Source organism: Dromiciops gliroides, chromosome 2 (genome assembly GCF_019393635.1).
Source record: "Dromiciops gliroides isolate mDroGli1 chromosome 2, mDroGli1.pri, whole genome shotgun sequence".
Classification (NCBI taxonomy): Eukaryota; Metazoa; Chordata; class Mammalia; order Microbiotheria; family Microbiotheriidae; genus Dromiciops; species Dromiciops gliroides.
In genome coordinates this window covers 103,759,377-103,781,524 of record NC_057862.1, presented here as the reverse complement: position 1 = coordinate 103,781,524, position 22,148 = coordinate 103,759,377, and the positions used below count along the sequence as shown (strand labels likewise).

General features: G+C 40.8%; 1 protein-coding gene across 1 annotated transcript; it reads right to left on the bottom strand.

Moving 5' to 3' along the window:
* Nucleotides 1-21,410: 21,410 nt before the first annotated feature.
* LOC122742846 (60S ribosomal protein L35a-like) lies at nucleotides 21,411-21,837 on the bottom strand. The gene has a single exon (XM_043987378.1). The coding sequence runs from the start codon at nucleotides 21,787-21,789 to the stop codon at nucleotides 21,457-21,459; it is 333 nt and encodes a 110-aa protein (XP_043843313.1). The 5' UTR covers nucleotides 21,790-21,837; the 3' UTR covers nucleotides 21,411-21,456.
* Between the last annotated feature and the right edge of the window lie 311 nt (nucleotides 21,838-22,148).

The following is a 22,148-nucleotide window of genomic DNA, read 5'->3' as shown; positions in this document are numbered from 1 at the left end:
CTGGATTTGAACTCAAGTTGTCCTGACTCTAGGCCCAGTCCTTTGTACACAGAGCCACCTAGATGTCTAGAGCTATATTACCTTTACCCAGACTGGAACCTAGAGCATATAAAGTGTGGGTGGACAAAGATCAGACCATGCCTTTGAACTGACTACAGAGAGCCCACTGAAAGTTTGTAGCTGAGGGCAGCTGGGTGGCGCAGTGGATGGAGCACCAGCCCTGGATTCAGGAGGACCTGAGTTCAAATCCAGCCTCAGACACTTGACACTTACTAGCTGTGTGACCCTGGGCAAGTCACTTAACCCCCATTGCCCTGCAAAAAATACGTGTATGTGTGTGTGTATGGCAGAACCCTAGTTAAGACAGGCTAGGACCATAGAAGGCCAAGACTGTCTTGTCAGAAGTGCACAAGGCTTGACACTAACTCAAAGTCCCAATGCAGGAAACAAAGTGGGGCAAATGAGTAAACAAAAAGATAAAGATCCTAGAATTCCAGGAATGCCCAAGATATAAACCCAGAAGAGGAGCATAACTCCAAATGACCTACGAGCAAATCCTCAAGGGAAATAGCTCCTCATCCTCCTCAAATTATTTTTTGGCTGCTGTCTACTGAATCTTGCTTCCTTTGACTTAGGTCATGCTGCTCTCTCCATATTCTCCCACTTGTTCTCCCCCAGTATCTTTTGCTAGAGCTATCAGCATCTGTCACCAGTACCCTAAGAGTAAGAGTGGATATCCCTGACTCCAAGTTTCTGTCTTGGGTCCTCTTCTTTTTCCTCTTGATAACCTCCTCAGCTCCCATAGATTCGATTTCTTTTATTACAAATGACTATCAAATCTCTATACCCAGGGCAGCTAGGTGGTGCAGTGGATAAAGTACCAGCCCTGGATTCAGGAGGACCCGAGTTCAAATCCGACCTCAGACACTTGATACTTACTAGTTGTGTGACCCTAGTCAAGTCACTTAACCCCAATTGCCCCACCCAAAAAAAAATCTCTATACCCAGCCATAATCTCAGCCCTGACCTCCAGGTTTACATTACCAACTACCTATTGTATTTTCCCACCCAGATATCCCATCAACATCTCAAACTGAACATGTACACAACAGAACTCATTCTCTAAACCCACTGCTCTTCCCAATTTCCCTTTTACTGTTGAGGATGCCACCATCTCTCCAGTCACCCAGCTTCTGAAGCTCAGAAATAATCCTTGGCTCTTACCCTGCCTTCATCCCTCCCATAGTCATATCCAATCATTTGCCAAGCCTGAGAAGAAAAAGGAAACACTAGCAAGAAAAATCTGTCCCCCTAAGCCTCCAAAAAGGTCCTGTTCCTCTCTGTGAATGGAACAATATTAAAAATAAAAATCCCAGTCTGCTCTGAGCAGCCTTGGCTGCTCCCTCATTCCCCACCCCTCAGCTCCTAATGGCCCCTGGTTGCTGACTAAGAGCTAAAGAAACAAGGCACACAAAGAAAATGTGATCCTTAAAAAGCTTTCCTGTCAATTGTTATTTCACCAATTACTTCTGAATACAAGCTTAACCACTTCACTCTAACACCGGCAATCAAACTGCATCAAACACCCATTCCTGTCAACAGGAAAGATGCACTTCGAGGTGGGAAAAACGCCCAGGCCAGAAGATGACAATTCTCCCTCCAGTTGGCTATGGAAGAAATTCAATAGGACCTGCCAGGCTCTAAGAGGGAGCTAATGGCCTATCTGCCAATGTGTCAGGAAGAAAGAAAAGGGTGGAAAGTGAGGGGAAGGAGCAAGGAAGAAGAGCAGAAATGAGAAATATGCAGCTATCTTTGGGGAAGGGGTGAAATGGGGCGGGGAGGGGGCAGCATCATAGGAAACACTAAGATAGAAAAGATTTGTTCCCATTCCATATGAAACCAGAGAGAAGTCTTGCTCTTTTGTTAGGGAAATAACCTCACATGTTACATAAGTTGAGAGCTATTAAGGTATCTTCATGGAATCTTTTTTCATTTAACCACAGGGAGCAGAACTCAGACCAATGAGTAAAAAGCTACAGAGAGGAAGGTTTCAGCTCAGTCTAAGGAAGAGCTTTCTGACAGAGCTGACAAGCAGCCACCTCCAGACATAGTGAGTTCCTGTCATTGTAAGTGCTCAAGCACAGTAAGGATGCTGACGAGATGAGGACACTGTAGAAAGAATTCTTTCACTAAATGGGAGATTCGACTAGGTGGCTCCTGGAAGGGCCTTCAAATGCTTACCTTCTTTGATTCTATACCTCATGTATTTCATGCTACTCTTCCTTACTCCCTCATTTTAGCAATCTTCCTCTGGGCAGTCCTACTATGTGACCTTTGAGGTGTAGCAACCAGAGCTCCAAAAATGTGTATGCCAGAGTTTTGTACAAAGGTGGATTTTCAACTTCCAGAAACCCAATCTACCCTTCGACACCCCACCACCACTTAATAGGCAGTTCTGGAAACAAAGAAGGGAAAGGTAGAGAGGAAGAAGATGGGGAAGAGGTGAGAGCAGGAAAAGGAGGGGAGAAAAGACTTTAATTGGACAGTGTTCCAGTTATTATGGGTTCTCATACATTAAAGTGAGGCATGACCAGGTTCTTGAAGGGAAACCCTACAAAGTCAAACCTACTTTCTAAGCACTGATTACAGTTGTACTCCAGTAATGTCAGGAGAAAGTATTGCTCTTCTCTTGAAAAGAAGCCAAGGTTGAACTCTCTGAGAATTGGATCACAGAGATGCTGGCGGAAAGAAAAGCATGGGGGTCTCAATATGCCAACAAACCTCCTGTAGCAGTACCTAATCTTTACCACCCATTCCCCGTTATCGATCCATCAGCAAGTCCAAGTTTCAAGTTTGGGTATGGTTAATCTACTAACCCAGAGGAAATAAGACACATGGAGCCCAAACACAATGCCACATTCTGGCGTTAACAAAGCAAATGATACTGGCTCCAAATCAAAGTCAGAAATTCACCATAGTCATGGTCCAGGCAAAAAACTATAGTTAATTCAATTCAAGTCTATAAACATTTCTTAGCCATCTCATATATGACAGAAACTAAGCTAGGCACTGGCTTACCAAGATAAAAAAAAATGAAATAATTCCTGCCTTTGAGAAGCTTATATTTCCTTCAAGGGAGAAGATAGAGGACACCCAATGTAAACACTGTTGTGTCAGCATAAAGTGAGTTGAGGACAGAAAGGTCATTAAAAACTAAGATGAGGGAAGGTTTCAGGGAAAAGGTGGTTTCTAAACTTAGCTTTGAAAGAACATAGCTGGGGCAGCTAGGTGGTGCAGTGGATAGAGCACTGGCCCTGGATTCAGGAGGACTTGAGTTCAAATCTGACTTCAGACACTTGATACTTACTAGCTGTGTGACTCTGAGCAAGTCACTTAACCTCAATTGCCTCATCAAAAAAAGAAAGAAAGAAAGAAAGAAAGAAAGAAAGAAAGAAAGAAAGAAAGAAAGAAAGAAAGAAAATAGAATATTGGGAGATGAGAAGGGAGCAAACCTGAAAAGGAATATGAATTCACAGGAAGGAAGACTGAAAAAAAATAAGGATTCTTCAGATAGAAGGAGAGGGCATATTCCAGGCATAAGAGAAGACTTGTGCAAAGGAATGCAGATAGGAGGTGGAACGTCAAGTTCAGGGTCTGTGGTCAATCCAGTTTGGCTGCAATGTGCAGTACTAGGTGGAGAATAATAGGAAACTCATTTAGAGAAACAATGGAGAGTCAAATTGTGGAGCACCTTAAATGTCAGGTTGAGAAGATTGCATTTTATTCTAGAGATGATAGGGAGCCAGGGAAGGCTTCTTAAGCTGAAGAGAGACATTCTCAGCCTTATTTATGTCTTAGGAACCTGAATCTAAGTTCAAGAGGTACAGATTGAAAGCCAAGATGGAGCTACAAAGTCTAAATACTTCAGATAACCACAACTAGCTTCACAAAAAAAGATCAGCAAAGACAGCATCGTTTTATTTCAACAGCAGGTCAGCCATGATGAAAACAATAGTTAGGTGTTCAAATATTTCAGGAAATGAGGTGAAATTGAGGAGATATCACTCCCACTCAACCTTCTCCAATTGTTTTTTCTTTCTTTATAAAGAGAAGTTCCCATACCCCCATTTCCCCATTGCTTTCCTCTCTGAAGTACTGAAGAGCAATGTGGTGTGGTGGAAGGGGCAGTGGCTCTGGAGCCAGAAGACCTGGGTTCAAATATTGACTCTGCTACTTACCTTACTACTATATTGGACAAGTAACAGTGCCTCAGTTTCCATCTCTGTCAAATGACAAACTGGGGTTAGATTAGATGACCTCTAAGGTCCTGCCCAGCTCTCTAACTTTATGTCCTGTGACTACCTAATAGACATTAAAATGCCCCACCCACTTCTATGAAATGAGCAACAATAACACTTTCTCTGCTGTTTTTTGGTGGTGGTTCTATTTGTTTGTTTTAGGCACAGGCAGGGATTTCAGAAGGCCAACATATACCAGTTAACACATTGCATTTGGAATATAAAGTCAAGTTTTTTTGACGCTAATGTGTCCCAAAGCGAATTATTAAATCCCAATTTTTTCTAATTCTGTACAGAAGAGACCAGTAGAGGTTTATATTTCCACATTTTTTCCATGTTTTGCTACCCTGGAAGCTAAAGCTTCAGATTTTCCAGCAGGAAAACAGGTGACTAAACACCCAGGCCTTGGAACAGGAAACCCAGAGTAGGTCATCATTTATATCAAATGACCATTTGGGCAGCCTCTGTTCAAGCACGGGCCTCAGAACCCTGGGCTTATCACAGTAATGAAAATGAATCATCTGAGAGTTCCAGCTTACCCTGAATTCACACTTGGATTAATCTACATTAAATACATCTGTATTCTATCAAATCGTTATCCTGCTTTTGCCAAAGCAAGCACTCCCTCTTCTCTTTCCCCTCCCTCTTTACACACTCGGACGAGTGCGCACATACACGCGCGCGCGCACACACACACACACACACTCACCATGATGTTTCACTCACCAGAGCCAAACCAAAGTTATAGCAAATCTAAACAATTACTCCCATGATCTGGGATACCCAGCACTGCAAGGCAATGATTTGAGGTCAGGCGGCTAAGGCGTAACTCAGGGAGACAGTAGGTAGAGAAGAAAAAGAAAAGTTTAGCTAGTGGCTTGTTAAGAAAAATAAAAATAGGGGCAGCTAGGTGGCGCAGTGGATAGAGCACTGGCCCTGGAGTCAGGAGTACGTGAGTTCAAATTCAGCCTCAGACACTTAACACTTACTAGCTGTGTGACCTTGGGCAAGTCACTTAACCCCAATTGCCTCACCAAAAAATAAAAAAGAAATTCTAAAAAAAAAGAAAAAGAAAAATAAACAAGGCTCATATATGTATCATTAGCCTGTGTAATACCACCTCCACAAGTCACCATCAATTCATGTCAGTCAACAAGTATTTATTAAGCATGTAGCAATGTAATGTTCCAGGCACTGGGGATAAAAAGACCAAAAAAAAAATCTCTGATCAACTGTCCTGGTCCTCAAGCTTTGGGAAACTCAATTCTGTGAGGCAATCGCTACCCTAAGGAGTTTACATTCTGATGAAGGAAACAACAGGAATATAGAAGGATATTGTTGTTCAGTCAGGTCTGACCGCATTTGGGTTTTCTTGGCAAAGATACTGGAGTGATTTGCCATTTCCTTCTCCAGCTCATTTTAAAGATGAGCAAACTGAGGTAAACAGGGTGAAGCCCAAGGTCACACAGCTAGTAAGTGTCTGAAGCAGGATTTAAACTCAGGAAGATGAATCTTCACTTCATCCACTGTGCCACCCAGCTGCCCTTCAGAAGGACATGTGGAATAAAGTGGATAGAATACCGGCTCAGAAGTTTAAACTGAGCCTTAGATACTTACTAGCTATATGACCTGGGCAAGTCACTTGACCCTAATTGCCTTTTAAGGAAAAAAAAAGATATGCATAATGTATACACAATGAATACATACAAGAATGTGCCGGTAAATGTGGCTTTCCAGAAAACGAAATGAACACAGACACACTATTGGGGGGGGAGGCGAAGGGCAGCACAGGGCAATGAGGATTAGGCAACTTGCCCAGAGTCACACAGTAAGTGTCAAGTGTCTGATGCTGGATTTGAACTCAGGTCCTCCTGAATCCAGGACTGGTGCTTTATCCACTGCACCACCTAGCTGCCCTGACAGACACACTTTTAAGTTTAATCTGCACTATCAATATTTTCTACATCACTTTCTTAAGTCTATGAAATTAACAGAACAATAAATCAAGCCCTGAACTACATTTGCCAATTTTTGAGGTGTGAACATTCACACTGAAAGTTTAACAGTTGCCTTGGTGTGGGCTCCCTCTAACACACTCATGATTTGAGGAGGAAATGATCTAGCAGCTGGAGGGAATAAGGAAAGACTTCATGGAGACCAGAAAAACTAAAGGGATTTCCCCTCTCTGAAACAACAAACAGCCCTCCAGTTGGCCTTTTGTAACCTCTTACTCCCACCCCTTTCATGGCTGCCCCCATGTATTTTGTAGCATGACTTTTCCAGCACACAAATGTTTCGTGGAAGGGGGAAAAGGACCCTCCATAACAGGAGTTCTTAGGGGTGTGTGTGTGTGTGTGTGTGTGTGTGTGTGTGTGTGTGTGTGTGTGTGTGTGTGTGTGTGTGTGTGATGGACCCCTTGGGCAGTCTGATGAAGCCTTATGGACACCTCAAAATAATGTTTTCAAATAATTAAAGGAAATGCTAAATTTCAGTAAGGAGTGAAAATAAAGATGTAATTATTTTTCCATCCAAGTTTTCAGACCCTCTAAAATCTATCAGGGGCCTGTGGACGCCAGATTAAGAACTCCTGCTCTTGCAACTGCAGGACTGAAGCATCCTGGACAGACTCTCTGTGCAGGGCACTTATGAGATGAAGCTTGAAATGGATTTCCAGCACAATAATTAATGAACTGCAAAGAAAGACCTATAACTTAGTCTCTGAAAGGGAGAGAGGAGAATTGTTCCAAGAAAAGAACAATAAGAACAATATTTCAAGTGTCTTGAAAATGTTCTCTCAGCTTTATGAGAGAAGTTGTGGGGTCTTTGCCTACATCCATCTGAATCAGTGAGAGGAGAAGAGGGGGAAGGTGGGGGCCCAGATGGAGGCTTGAAAACTCTAAGGATAATTGGAATGAACTAGGATAGTTGACATTTCTACGGTGCTTCAAGCTTTGCGATCACAAATATATTATTTCATTTGAGTCTCAGGACAACACTACAAAGTAGCTCCCTTTTACAGATGAGAAAATTGAGGTTCAGAGTAGTTAAGTCACTTGCTTGTGACCAGACAGAGTCAAAGGCAGTATTTGAATTTAGGTATTTCCTTACTCTAAACCCAGGCAAGAGCTCATAGCTAATAGCCCTCATTAATTTTGCCCCATAGATGAGGCTTGTGGATGGCTAAAATTAGCCTTGGGCGCCCCGAACGGAGCTGCCCCTCCCCCTCCATTTCAGCTGCAGGGGCCTCGGAGCTGGGCTAAGAGGCACGGAGGAAAACCCCGGGCCCCAGGCATGGCGAGGTGGGGCCTGTGTGGAAGCCCCAGGTGCGCAGCAGGGGGCACAGCCTCCTCGAGCCCTGGGCATGATATGCATGGCTCCCTTGAGCCCCCCACCCTGGCCAGGGCCCTAGGGTACCAGCGAATTGGCTTGCCGTGTGTGGGCCAGTCAGCCTGAGTTTCATCTGAGAGAGGTTAATAAAAAGGGACATAGAGAAGACGCTAGAAGGTCAGACAGTAGGAGATGCAGGGGGACGCTACAGAGACAGAGAAGGGAGAGGGGAAGCTACAGAGAAAGTTAAAATGCAGTCAGGTCGTATTTCTCTTTGTATTTAATTCCAAGTTTATTCTCATAAATAAACCCTATGTTTAATTTGAACAATTGAAAGAGGCTTCTTAATCTTTTTTTTATCAGTCTGGGAGAGGCAGTGGGAGAGGGAAGCCTCCCAATGGGCTCTTCCCATATTAAATCAAAAGCAGTCAGATAGCCAGCCAGGAGTTCACAGATTAAGACCAGTTAATATAATTTTTACAGGTTTGACTAACAAAGTCATTTTGGTGCAAAGATTGGTGACCACCTAGACTGGGAATTTTATTCCTGGTTATGATACACTGGCACTAATGTGAACCTCAGAGGCCTTTGATGAATGCCCACTTATCTGCATGTGGCTCAGGGCTCCACTTTGTTCACAGAGAGTCTGCCAGATAGGATTCCTATTGTCTTGAACACTAACCCTCAAGCCTGTTCTGGGACACCCCAGAGTGCCTACACTTGTTTCACAGGGGTTGACAGATTGTAATTAGGGAATTAGGAATAAGAGAAGTCTCAACACAAAACCTGATCACTGTAGGATGTTATATGGCATAAATCAGGTCTTATCTGGATTTCCCAGATAAGATAGTCCCCCTGGGATGGCCCCCAGGGACAGTATTAGAGTGATATTAGAGACTTTCTATTTTTAAAAATTAATTACTCTAGGATTGTACTGTGTGTTACTAGAGGAGTGCCAGGAAGGCTTCCTCACCAATAAAAACTTATCAAGCAATGCTTTGAATTCCATGATTAGACATTCATTCCTTAGGGAAAATCCATGCGGCAAAGCAGATAAAGTACTGAGCTTGGAGTCAGAGACCAAGGTTTCAAACCTACCTCTGATACTAGTTATATGACTAGAGACAACTCACTTTGTCTCTCTGAGCCTCAGTTTCCTAACTCTGTAAAATGAGAAAGATACTACTTGTAGGACCCGCTTCTGAAAAATAACATTTTTTGTTGTTGTTCAATCATGTCCAACTCTCCATGACCCCATCTGGGGTTTTCTTTGCAAAGATACTGGAGTACTTTGCCACTTCCTTCTCCATCTCAATTTACAGATGAGAAAATTGAGGCAAATGAGGTCAAGTGACTTGCCCAGGGTCACACAGCTAGGAAGTGTCTGAGACCAGATTTGAATTCAAAAAGTTGAGTCTTCCTGACTCCAGGACCTACTTGCTACACAAAATAATAATAATTGAAATCATTTGCATAGAGTTTTTTTGTTTTTTTTTTAGTGAGGCAGTTGGGGTTAAGTGACTTGCCCAGGGTCACACAACTAGTAACTGTTAAGTGTCTGAGGCTGGATTTGAACCCAGGTACTCCTGACTCCAGGGCCGGTGCTCTATCCACTGTACCACCTAGCTGCCCCTGCATAGAGTTTTAAGGTTTGCCAAGTGCTTTACACTTGATCCTCACAACAACCCTAAGTAAATGCTATTATTATCGCCATTCTAGAGATGAGGAAACTGAGACAGACATGAGATAACTTGCCCAGCATTATACAGCCAGTAAAAGTCTGAGGCTAGATTTAAACTCCTTCTTCCTGACTTGAGATCCAACATTCTATCCACTGAGACAAACAGAGGTTAAGCGATTTGAGCAGGGTCACACAGCTAGTAACTTTCTGTGGCTGAATTTGAAATCAGATCTTCCTGACTCCACAAAGTGCCCAGTGACCTCACCTTCCTTCCTATCACTCTGTGGCTTTTTTCCATTTTACTCTCAGGAAAAACTGATACTCTGGAAGGTACTCATTCATACTAAGGAGTCAACAGGTGATTGTTATTTATGGTCCATTTCCTCCATCCAACTTTTCTCACCTCCCTAACCAGGGAAATTTCCTAGTTAAAATATCTTGTGGTTGAATGAAAGCCTTTAACTCCTAGAAAAGGAATTTTCCATATCAGCCAGGGACTGGGGGAGATATTGACAAGCAAGAAGCCTTCCAAGATCCCTGAACCCTCACCTGTAGTCTTGCTTCTTAACATGGCCTTGGCCTGCTGTTTGGCACAGCTGTCCAATGTCAGCTTAGCTTCTAGCTCATTATGCCAAAAGATTTTTGAGAGCTCAGCACATACTCTGTTTCTGTCCTTCCAGCTGCCTCATTAATGAGAAAGTTGACAATCCCCTAAGGTCCTGACCAGAAGAGATGAGACATAATGATCTTGAACATGATCTAATTGCTAAACAGGAACCAAACCATTTACCTCTGACTCTTTTCCCCCTTGGCCTCTCTGTTCAGCAATGAAAGAGAGGATTGCCCACCTTGCCCAGCCTAGTTGCCTGAGAATCATGCTTGTATATACTTGGGCACCATTAGCTGAGCAACTTTCCCTACTCTTAGAAGTAGAGAGGAAGAGACAGAAGTAAAGAAAAAGGGTAAGTTTCAGAGACTGGGACCTTCAGAGCCCATTTGATTGGTTACTCCAAACTCCAGGAGCCACACCCATTGGCCTTTCCTATTAACCATCCCCAGTATAATCAGGTTCAAGTGGACCTTCTAGCTGGACAAAGAATGCCCTCCATGTGTCGAAATCCAACCCATCTTTGGAGAGCCAAGTCATATGTTGCCTTCTTCAGGACTCAGAGTCAAAAGTACTTAGTTTCAAGTGCCAACTCTGTTACTAGCTCTGTGACCCAGGTCAATTTATTTACAGGAACATAGTTAGAACTGAAAGGGACCTTGGAGGTCAGCCTCAGTTTCCTTATGTGTAAAATGAGGGGGTTGGAGCAAGACATCTTTTCAATCCCTTCCAGCTTCAAATTTGTGATTCTTGGGTTCTTAATGTTTTATATGTCCTTGACCCCTTTGGCAGTCTGGTGAAGCCCAGGGACCTCTTCTTAGAACAACATCTTTAGGGCAGCTAGGTGGCACAGTAGACAGAGCACAGGCCCTGGAGTCAGGAGTTCCTGAGTTCAAATCCGGCCTCAGACGCTTGACACTTACTAGCTGTGTGACCCTGGGCAAGTCACTTAACCCCAATTGCCTCACAAAAAAAAAATCTTTAAATTCGTAAAACAAAACACCTAGGATTGCAAAGGAAACCAAAAATAGTGAAATATAGTCTTCAAAATATTTTTTTCAAATCAAGTTTATAGAGCCCAAATTAAGAAGCCCTTTCCTACTGGGAAGTAATCTCTACCTTCTCTGGATTCCTATAGTACTCTATTAGCTTTCGAGGGGCATTTACCATATTCCATTATTATTAGGACAACTAAGTGGTACAGTGGATAGAATACTGGGTTCAGAATCAAGAAGATTCATCTTCATGAGTTCAAATCTAGCTTTAGACACTTACTAGATGTATGACCCTGGGCAAGTCACTTCACCCTGGTTGCCTGAGTTTCCTCATTTGTAAAATGAGCCAGAGAAGGAAATGGCAAACCACTCTAGTATCTTTGCCAAGAAAACCCCAAAAAAGGTCATAAAGAATAGACATGATTGGGGCAACTAGGTGGCACAGTGGATAGAGGACCGGCCCTTGGATTCAGGAGGACCTGAGTTCAAACCTAGCCTCAGACACTTGACACTTACTAGCTGTTGTGACCCTGGACAAGTCACTTAACCCTTATTGCCCCACAAAAAAAAAAAAAAAAGAGAATGGACATGATTGAAACTGAACAATAACAAAAAAGGCTATTGTTAGGATATTGTAATACTATTACTATTGTATTAGTATTCTGCTATTATTATAGTATCTCTATTAGTAGAATCTCTAGAATTAGAAATATTTCTATCATAAATAAAACACTTTGAGGCAGGACAGGGTGAAAGGAGAGGAAAAAAAAGATAAATGGAGCCAGGGAGGAATAGGATAGAAGGAAATGCACAGTAATCATAATTATGAAAAAATTTACAGCAAGTTTCTCTAATAAAAGTATCATATCTCAAATATATAGAGAAGTCATTCCCCAATTGAGAAATGGTCAAAGAATATGAACAGACAGTTTTCAAATGGAAAAAAATCAAAGCTATCTAGTCATCATATGAAAAAATTTATCTAAATTCCTATTGATTAGAAAAATGCAAATTAAAACAACTCTGAGGTATCATCCCAAATCTATCAGGTTGGCAAATATGGCGGAATAGGGAAATGATGAATGTTGGAGGGGAAATTAGGACACCAATGCATTGTTGGTAGAGTTGTAACTAGTCCAACTGGTCTGTAGAACAATATAGAGCTATGCCCAAAGGGTTATAAAGCCATGCATATACCCAGCAAATTTGCTGTCTATAGAGCATGTGTCCTGAATACCTTACTGTATGGCAGCGAAACATGGACTACGTACACTAGACAAGAGAAGAAGCTTAACAACTTCCACATGCGCTGCCTTCTGCGCATCCTTGGCATATCTTGGTCAGATAAGATCACCAACACAGAAGTGCTCAAACACGCGCAACTTCTGAGCATCTACACGCTACTGAAACAAAGATGGCTGCACTGGCATGCAAGACAGGTGCATTCCTAAAGACCTACTCTATGGCGAGTTAGCCTCAGGCCAAAGACCTGCTGGATGCAACAGCTTCACTACAGAGATATATGCAAGTGAGACTTGAGGGCTCTGGGAATAGACATCGACAGCTGGAAGGAGGTGGCCAAGGACCACGCCCGATGGAGTTCAGTACTCAGGAGCACCTTGTGCGCAGCTGAGATGAGCCTTCAAGCTCAGGAGGAAGAAAAACGAATAAGACACAGGAACCAATGGGCAACAGAGAGCAAAGTTTTCCGATGTCCTCATTGTGGACAGAGCTACGGTTCCCGAATCAGACTGCACAGCCACACTGTGGCCTGTGGCTCTTCAAGGCGCTGATCCATGGTCATCCATGACTGGTGGAAGCCTACTACTACTACTACTATACCCAGTAATACCACTACTAGGTCTGTATCCCAAATAATTTATTTAAAAAAGGGAAAAGGACCTACAATGTACAGAAATATTTGTAGCAGCATTTTTATGGTGGCAAACAACTAGAAACTGAATGAATGCCCATCAATTGGGGAATGGCTGAACAAGTTTTGATATATGGTGGTATATGATTGGCATATGATATAATGGAATACTATTGTGCTATAAAAAATGATGAGCAGGATGCTTTCAGAAAACCTGATGTAAAATGAAGTGATCAGAACCAAGAGAACAATACGCACAGTAATAGCAATATTGTACAATGATCAACTGTGAATGACTTGGCTATTCTCAGCAATACAATGACCCAAGACAATTCCAAAGGATTTATGATGAAAAATGTTAACCCTCTCCAGACAAAGAACTGATAAGAGTCTGAATGAAGATCAAAGCATACTATTTTTTTTCACTTTCTTCCTTTTTCTTAGGAGTCTTTTATTGGTCTGTGTTTTCTTTTACAACATGACTAACATGATAATATGTTTTGCATGACTGCACATGTATAACCTATATAAAATTGCTTGCCTTCTCAATGAGGAGGAAGGGATGGGAGGGAAGGAGAGAATTTGGAACTCAAAATTTTTTAAATCAATGTTAAAAATTGTTTTTCTATACAATAGGAAAAAATTAAAATTTTTAAAGAATGTTTCTGTCGGTTTCTTATCCCCTTAATAGAATAGAAAACACAGAAAACCCTGTCTTGTTGACCTCTATATCCCCTATAGTAACCAAAGTAATTGACATTGCTGACTAACCTCTCCTCCCAGATGCGCTCTCCTTGCTGGGTTTTCCTGACACTAATTTCTTAATCTTTCTCCTACTTGCCCCTTTTCTGACCTTCCTCATTTCTGTTGAAGCACCCCGTTTTTCTCGTCTGTTAAGTTCACAACCTCAAAATCATTCTTGACTCTTCCTTTCCCCTTCCCCTCCCATATCCAATCAAGTGCCATGTCTTGTCATTTTGGCTCCACGACATCTCTCCCATATGTTCCCTTCTGTCCACTTACACAGCCGACCGCCCTAGCTCAGGCCTTCATCAGCTCTAGCCTGGATTCTTGTAGTTCTCTCCTAATTGGTCTCCCTGCCTCAGATATATCTGTCTTCTCCTATCTATCTTCCACATAGATACCCGACAATGAATATTTTTAAACCACAGGTTTGACCATGTCACTTCCCTGCTCAAAAATGTCTCGTCATTCCCTATTGCCTGAAGAATAAAATGCAAACTCCTCTTTTTGCCCTTTAAAGACCTCTGCAGTGTCTGCAGCCTCTTCCTAAATTTATTATACATTTGTCCCTTATGCCTTGTAGGCATTCCCTACTCACCTTGGTCTCTCTGAACCCCTACTCTCCATCAAAGCTCAGTTCAAATGCCACTCAAGCCCTTTTCTCATCTTTCACCCTGACCGTTCCCTCCCCTCCCCGAGCTGCTAGCATCCCAGGAAATCACTTAATCTTCCATTGTGTTTGTTTTGTATTTCTTCATATATGCCAACATTATTTTTCACATTGAATGGAAGCTCCTTGAGATCAGGGATGGCTTCTCATATATCCAGTCCCTGCATGTTAGGTGCTTTAAAAATGATGATTCTCAGGGTCGCCTGGGTGGTGCAGTGGATAGAGCACTGGCCCTGGAGTCAGGAGGACCTGAGTTCAAATCCGGCCTCAGACACTTGACACTTACTTGCTGTGTGACCCTGGGCAAGTTGCTTAATCCCAATTGCCTCACCTAAAAAATAAAATAAAATAAATTAATTTTTTAATGCTTATTATTCGATTGTTGGCTAATTGATTAGGTCTTTTACATAGAGAAGGCTCTCAATAAATGTTCCTTGAATGTGTTTAACTGGCAGACATCAAAAAAGTCCATTGAAAGGTGCCTTTGAATAGTGAACACCTGTCAGGACTATTAAAACCTGACTTAAAAGTTGTAAAAAGAAAAACAAATTAAAAGACCACCAACAACAAACAAACCTTAGAGACCACCAAATCCTGCTTAGACTTATAAATCCTCACTCATAATTGATGAAAATAAGATGTAGAGAGGTCTTATATCCTGCCCAAAGTCACACAGTTTTGAACCCTGGTCCTTTAAGTGAAAATCCAGTATTCACACATACTTGTGTGTGGTTTTCCTATCTGTGGCCTTAACTGTGCTTGCCCTCATTCTCCCTTCAGACCAAACATTCTTAATCTTTTTAATATCATGGACCCCTTCTCAGAATAATGTTTTTAAATACATAAAATAAGAAGCATGGGATTACAAAGGAAAACAATCCGTTTGAAATACAATTATCACAATATTTTAAAAACAAATTCACAGTCCAAAAGTTAGGAAGCCTTGCTTTAAACTAAAACATACCTAGGAGAAGAGAATCTTCTTCCTTCGTTTTCGGTCCTCCCAGACCCCTGGGACAAAGCTCACGACAAGTAAGGGCCTGTGTCAGGAACTGCCGGACGGAATGAATCAATATAGGACAAAGACAGAGTCAAGACCAGGATCCCAGCAAGAAATCCTGAGAAAATCAACACCTTCACAGTTGTGTTACTAATAATGGCTCACACTGATACAATGCTTGAAGGCTTTCAATTCAGTTTCGATTCCAAAAGTGTGTATTAATTGCTTATTCCACACAAGGCAACATGGAAGAACAGAGAAAGAGTTGGACTCAGAGAGAGGCAGACCTGGACTGAATCCTGCCTCTGACACATCGCGGATGTGTGTGTTCTTTGGACAAGTCCCCAAACCTCTCAGTGTCCACCGCCAATCGTCAAAGACTATACATTGCAGAATATGCATATGTCAATCTGCCCTGGTAGAAGGAGTTTCTTCATGAAGAGTCCCCCACCCCCTACCCCGTAGTAAACCTACAGGCCTGCCCCCAAATAAAAACAGCCCTATCCTCCAGAAGCTCACTGGGGTGCATACCACAGCTGCACAAATAATACAAAGTGCAGACATGATGAATGAAAAAGGAATTCGGGGAAAGAAGCACTAATGACAAGAAGGTGCGGGAAAGGCCTGCTTCATTCCATCCTCCATTTAGCTGTCACAGTGATCTTCCTGAAGAACAAGTCTGACTGTGTTGCCCCACTATTCAGTCAGATACTCTGGCTCCCTGTCCCTTTGTTCAGCTTTTGAAGCCTTTCAGGACCTGGGCCCTTTGGATCTTTACTCCCCTCCACATAACAACGACAGCAATCATGATGCTGTTTATGTAGCACTTTAAGGTTTGCAGAGAGCTTTACAAATACGCTCTCACTGGATCCTCACAACAACCCTTCGAAGTGACTGCTTTGTTATCTCCATTTTACAGATGAGGAAACTGAGGCAGACGGAGGTCAAATGACCTGTCCAGGATCACACGGCTAGTAAGAGTCTAAAGCTGTACTTGAGGGGCAGCTAGATGGCGCAGTGGATAGAGCACCAGCCCTGGAGTCAGGAGTACCTGAGTTCAAATCCAGTCTCAGACACTTAACACTTACTAGCTGTGTGACCCTGGGCAAGTCACTTAACCCCAATTGCCTCGCTAAAAAATAAAATAAAATAAAAGCAATGGTAGCAAATAAATGTTCCACATACTATATAATAAAATATTCTTAAAAAAAAAAAAGCTGTACTTGAGCTCAGGTTTTCCCGACCCTAAGTCCAGCACTGTATTCACCACACTTACCTGGCTGTCTCTACATGGCCTGGCTGTAATTCAGCGGCTTTGGCCTCCTTGATATTCCTTGTGCAAAATTTTCCCTCTCCTGATTCTGAGCATTTTCACCGGCTCTGTCCCTCACATCTGCAACTCTTTCCCCCATCATCTTCCACCACCTGGCTACCTTTAAAGCTCAGTTAAAGTCCCTCCTTTTTTCAAGAAGCCCATCCAAATCTTACATCTTCATGCCTTCTATCCCAGATAATCTCCTACTGATCCTGTCTCTATCTGTACTTAGCACAACACCTGGCACATAGTAGGTGTTTGATGAATGTTCGAATACACTTACTGGGGATGGCTCTGGAGCTAAGCACTGAAGGGAGAGCAAGATTCCAAGGGAGAAAGAAATGGAATGAGGCCAGTTTGGAAGGAATCAAGAATATGAGGAGAAGTAATGTAAGCCCTGTCACATTATCAAAAAGATAAGCCGTAACAGGGCACCGTGACCTTTTGTGTGTCGTGGATCCCTTTGGCAGGTGAGTGAAATCTATGGCCCATTTCTCAGAATAAGGTTTTTAAACTCACAAAATAAAAGGCATAGGATTACAAAGAAAATTAACTGTAATGAGAAACAATTGTCAAATATATGTATGCATACCTAGAACTATATATACATATTTGTACTTATATGTTTACATGTATTTATAATAATTTTATATTAATTTCTATTAGTTATTTATATCTGTTTATAAACTATATTATAAATTATAAATAATTTATATACACACATATAGCAATGTGTTTATACATACAAGATACATATATATTTGTTTACCTGTAAAGTACACATATATTTATATACACATAATTTGTTTATATATGACATTTTATGCTATATATTTATTTGTTATATATGATACACGTATATTTATATACACATTTATGTGTTTATATATACAATAAACATATGCATGCACATACATTTATGTGTTTGTATATGACATGTATATATTAATACATATATTTATGTACTTATATATAAGACACATACAAATGTACAAATATATATACCTTTTGTGTTTATGTAAATATACACATGCGTATGTGTATGTCTATATATAAATGTGTATATGTATATAACAAGGTCACAGCACCAGGTTAAAAATCCTTGGCCTGCTAAGATTTATAGAAAGGAGAACAGTTTATGACTAAAACAGAGATAGAGAATATTATGAAATGCAAAATGGATGATATTGATCACATTAAATTAAAAAGGTTTTATACAAACAAAAGCAATGCATCCAAAATTAGAAGGGAGGCAGAAAGCTGGGAAACAATTTTTATAAACAGTATTTCTGATAAAGGCCTCATCTCTAAAATATATGCGAACTAAATCAAATTTATAAGAATCCAAGTCATTCCCCAATTGAGAAATGGTCAAAGGATATGAACATACAGTCTTCTGATGAAGAAATCAAAGCTATCTATTGCCATATGAAAAAATGCTCTAAATCATTATTGATTAGAGGGATGCAAATCAAAACAACTCTGAGGTACCACCTGACACCTATCAGATTGGCTAATAAGACAAAAAAAGGAAAATAATAAATGTTGGAGAAGCTGTGGAAAAATTGGAACACTAATGCATTGTTTGTTAGTGGAGCTGTGAACTGATCCAAACATTCTGGAGAACAATTTGGAACTATGCCCAAAGGGCTATAAAGCTGTGCATACCCTTTGGCCCAGCAATTAGGTCTTTTTCCCAAAGAGACCATTAAAAAGGGAAAAGAAACCACATGTACAAAAATATTTATAGCTTTTCTTTTTGTGGTGACAACATTGTGTGTTGATCAACTGTGATAGAATTGACTCTTCTCAGCAATTCAGTTGTCCAAGGTAGTTCCTAAGGATTCATGATGGGAAATGTTCTCCAAATCCAGAAAAAGAAAAAAAAAAGAACTGTGGAATCTAAATGCAGATTGAACCATACTATTTCTACTTTTTTGGTTTTCTTTTTTGAGGTTTTTCCCTTTTGTTCTGATACTTCTTTCACAGAAATGTGTTTAATGTAACTGTGCATGTATAGCCTATGTTAGATTGCTTGCTGTCTTGGGGAGGAGGGAGGGTTGGGAGGGAGGGAGAAAAATTTGAAACTAGAAATCTTATAAAAACAAATGTTGAAAAATATATCTCCATGTAACGAGAAAATATTAAAATACTTTTATGATAAAAAAATCCTTGGTTTAGAGCCATATTGTGAAGAGTTTCAAATGCCAAACAGGGGAGTTTATATTTTATTTTAAAGGAAAACGAGAACAATTGAAACTTGAGTAGCACCAGTAGACCAGTCTGCCAGTTTGGCAGCTGTGTGGATGATGGATTAGAAAAGGGAGAGAGGGAAAGTAGAAGGTTCAATTAGAAGGCTCTTGCAATAATAGTTCAAGTGAGAGGTAATAAGGGCCGAAATTAGGCTGGGAGCCCTAGGAAAGAGGATGGCTGTAAGACCTGTGATGAAGCTGTCACTGTCGAATCTTGACAACAGACTGAATGTAGAAGTTAAGGGAAAAGAAAGTGGTGAGAATGGGGCAGCTAGGTGGCGCAGTGGATAGAGCACCAGCCCTGGATTCATGAGTGCCTGAGTTCAAATCTGGCCTCAGACACTTAACACTTACTAGCTGTATGACCCTGGGCAAGTCATTTAACCCCAATTGCCCTGCAAAAAGAAGAAAGTGATGAGAATGACTCCAGGGTTGCAAAACTGGGTGACTAGAAGGATCACCACATCCTCAACAGAAATAGGTTAAGTAGGAAGAGGGATGAGTAAATTCAGATTTGGACATGCTTGTTTGAAATGCCTGTGGACTTTGCTCATAATAATCCTGAGAGCTAAGCAACACAAAGTAGTGTTGTGCCCATGCTACAGATGAGGCAATGAAGATTCTGAGTATTTAAGAGTCTGGGCTCATAAGGACCAGAGCCAGGATTCAAACCCAAGTCTTCTGATTCTAAGTCCAGTACTCTTCCCATCATTCTCTGCCAGAAAGCTCGGGCAAGGAAAATCAATGGTCTCCCAGTCTGCCCACACAACCAGACTCATCAATCAATGAACATTTATTAAGTGCCTATTTTGTGGCAGGCACAAAGTAGGGGATATAAAAAAAGAGGCAAAAGACAGTTCCTGCCCTCAAGTAATTTACAATCTAATGGGAGAGACAACATGCAAACAAATACATACAAAGCAAACAATACAGCATAAATAGGAAATAACAGAGGGAAGGCACTAAAATTAAGAGGGATTAGGAAATTAGACAATTAATATTCCTGGAACACAACTTTCAAAATGTGTGGGGGGGGGGTTCTGTTTAAATTTTTCCTGCTTTTCCCCCTACTATGGTTCCCCAATGCCTATACAATAAAGTCCAAATTCAACCTAGCATTAAATGCCTTCCATCATCAGACCTGACTACATACTTCCAATTTTTTCTACCACTGCTTCCCAACATTCACACTCTGTTCCAGTCAAATTATTCTCATCAATGTCATAACACACTATATACAATTATGCTCTCTCACCACTATGCCTTTGCTCGTGCTGATTCCCTCTCCTAGAGACCCATCCCTTTTTCTTTACCTATGCAATTCCAAACCATCGTTCAAGAACTTGGTTTAAGACCCACCTCTTCCATGAAGAGTTTTTTCTGACTAATCTCAGCCCAGAATATTTTCATTCTTTAAATTCCCATGAGTCTACCTTGTATCCCCTTTCATTATTTCATAAATCTATATCTTATTTCCCCAAGAGAGTAGGCTCTTAGCAAAAGTGATGAGTCAATATTTGTCTCCCTAAACCCCACTAGCCCCTTCGATGTTCTCCGCCATCCACTTTCCTTTAGCTTCTAGTTCCCTGAAACATTCAATGTTCTGCTATGCTGCAAGGAAGGAAGCATTTGATAGATTGTATGAATGATAAGAACCACCGGGACTCTATCTTATAGATGTCTGTCCCCTCCCTAACACAAAGCTTTTAAACAGTATACTTTTATAAATTGATAGTAATAATGACAAAGTAATTCACATGAAGATCTTAACTTATTTTGTTACCCTGTGCTGGAGTAATTGCATTTTTAAAGAGAATGATTTCCCTCTTTCTTTGATCTCTTTGGGGTATAGGCTCAATATTATATATAAAAATTATTTCTAGCACTTGCCAAAGCTGGAAAATACTCCAGTGGCAAAGAACTGGAAACTAAGGGAATGCCCATGCACAAATTATGATATTTGAAAATAATGAAATATTGTTGTGCCATAAGAGATGACAAAAGGGAAGGCTTCAGACAAACCTGGGAAAACTTTTATGAATTGTTGCAAGTGAAGCAATCAGAACCAGCTAAACAATTTATACAATTACAACAACATCATAAGGACAAACAACTTTGAAAGACTTAAGAATTCTGATCAATGCCAACGACCAACCATGATTCCAGATGATCCAGGATGAAGAATGATAGTATCCACCTCCTGACAGATATGATAAACACAAGATGAAGAATGAAACAGACATTTTTGGGACACAGCCAATGGTGTGAGTTTATTTTGCATTCCTATAAATATTTGTAATATGGATTTTGGTTCATCCCCTCCCCAGGAGATAAAGAGAAAATGAATGCTTCTTAATGTTTTTTTTTTTTTGGTTTTTTTGTTTGTTTTTTTTTGACTAATGCAGAAATGTTTAATGTGATTGTACATACATAACCTGTATCAGATTATTTGCTGTCTTGGGGAGGGGGGAGGAAGAAAAATTTGAAAATAGAAATGTTATAAAACAAATGTTGAAAACTATCCCTAAATGTAACTGGAAAATAATAAAAATATTTATATGAGGAAAAAAAGCAAGAGAGAAGTAAAATTTATTTTTAAAAACCACCAACAAATAGATCTTGAATAGGGAAAAGGCATTCAAAACCTATACATTTGCAAAAAATGTGTAATTTTATTCAATCAGTTTTCATATTCTAGATCCTTGAGGGATACAGCATCACTCGGATCCTGTGTCCAATGGCCTTGGCAGGAAGATTGCTTCTGAACTTGGCCCAAACCATTCCACTATTACCATGAGCCCGAGTAACTTTCCCCCAGATCACTCTTGTTCTGTTGGGTTTCCCACCAGGAGTCACTGTGTTATTTTTTGCCTTGTATACATAAGCGCATCTCTTGCCCAAATAGAATTCAGTTTCATCCCGAGCATAGACTCCTTCAATTTTCAAAAGAACTGTATGTTCCCTCTGGTTGTGCAGGCCTCGCTTGTAGCCAGCAAAAATGGCCTTGGACCACAGTCTTCCAGACATTTTGCTGTTCTAGAAGTCCTGTTTCCAGGAGGCCTCCGACGCTCCAAGATGGAGGAAAAAGGCTTAATGTTTTTTTAATATGTCTTTTAAAAAATAAAGATAATGCTTTTAAAGAGAGGACAATGATTAACCAAAAGAAATTAAATGGAAATGATTTTTTAAAAATCTTTTATGAAGCACAGAGACCTCTAAGTTGCAGAGAAGGTGACAAACTTCATTGGGAGAGGGAATTTCCTCATCCAGTAGTAGTTCCCTATATTAAAGAAATCACAGGTCTGATCTCTATCCCTATCCCTATCCCTAAAAGCCCCACCTCTCTTATTTACATTAAACTAAAATTCATATAATGCTTTAAAGTC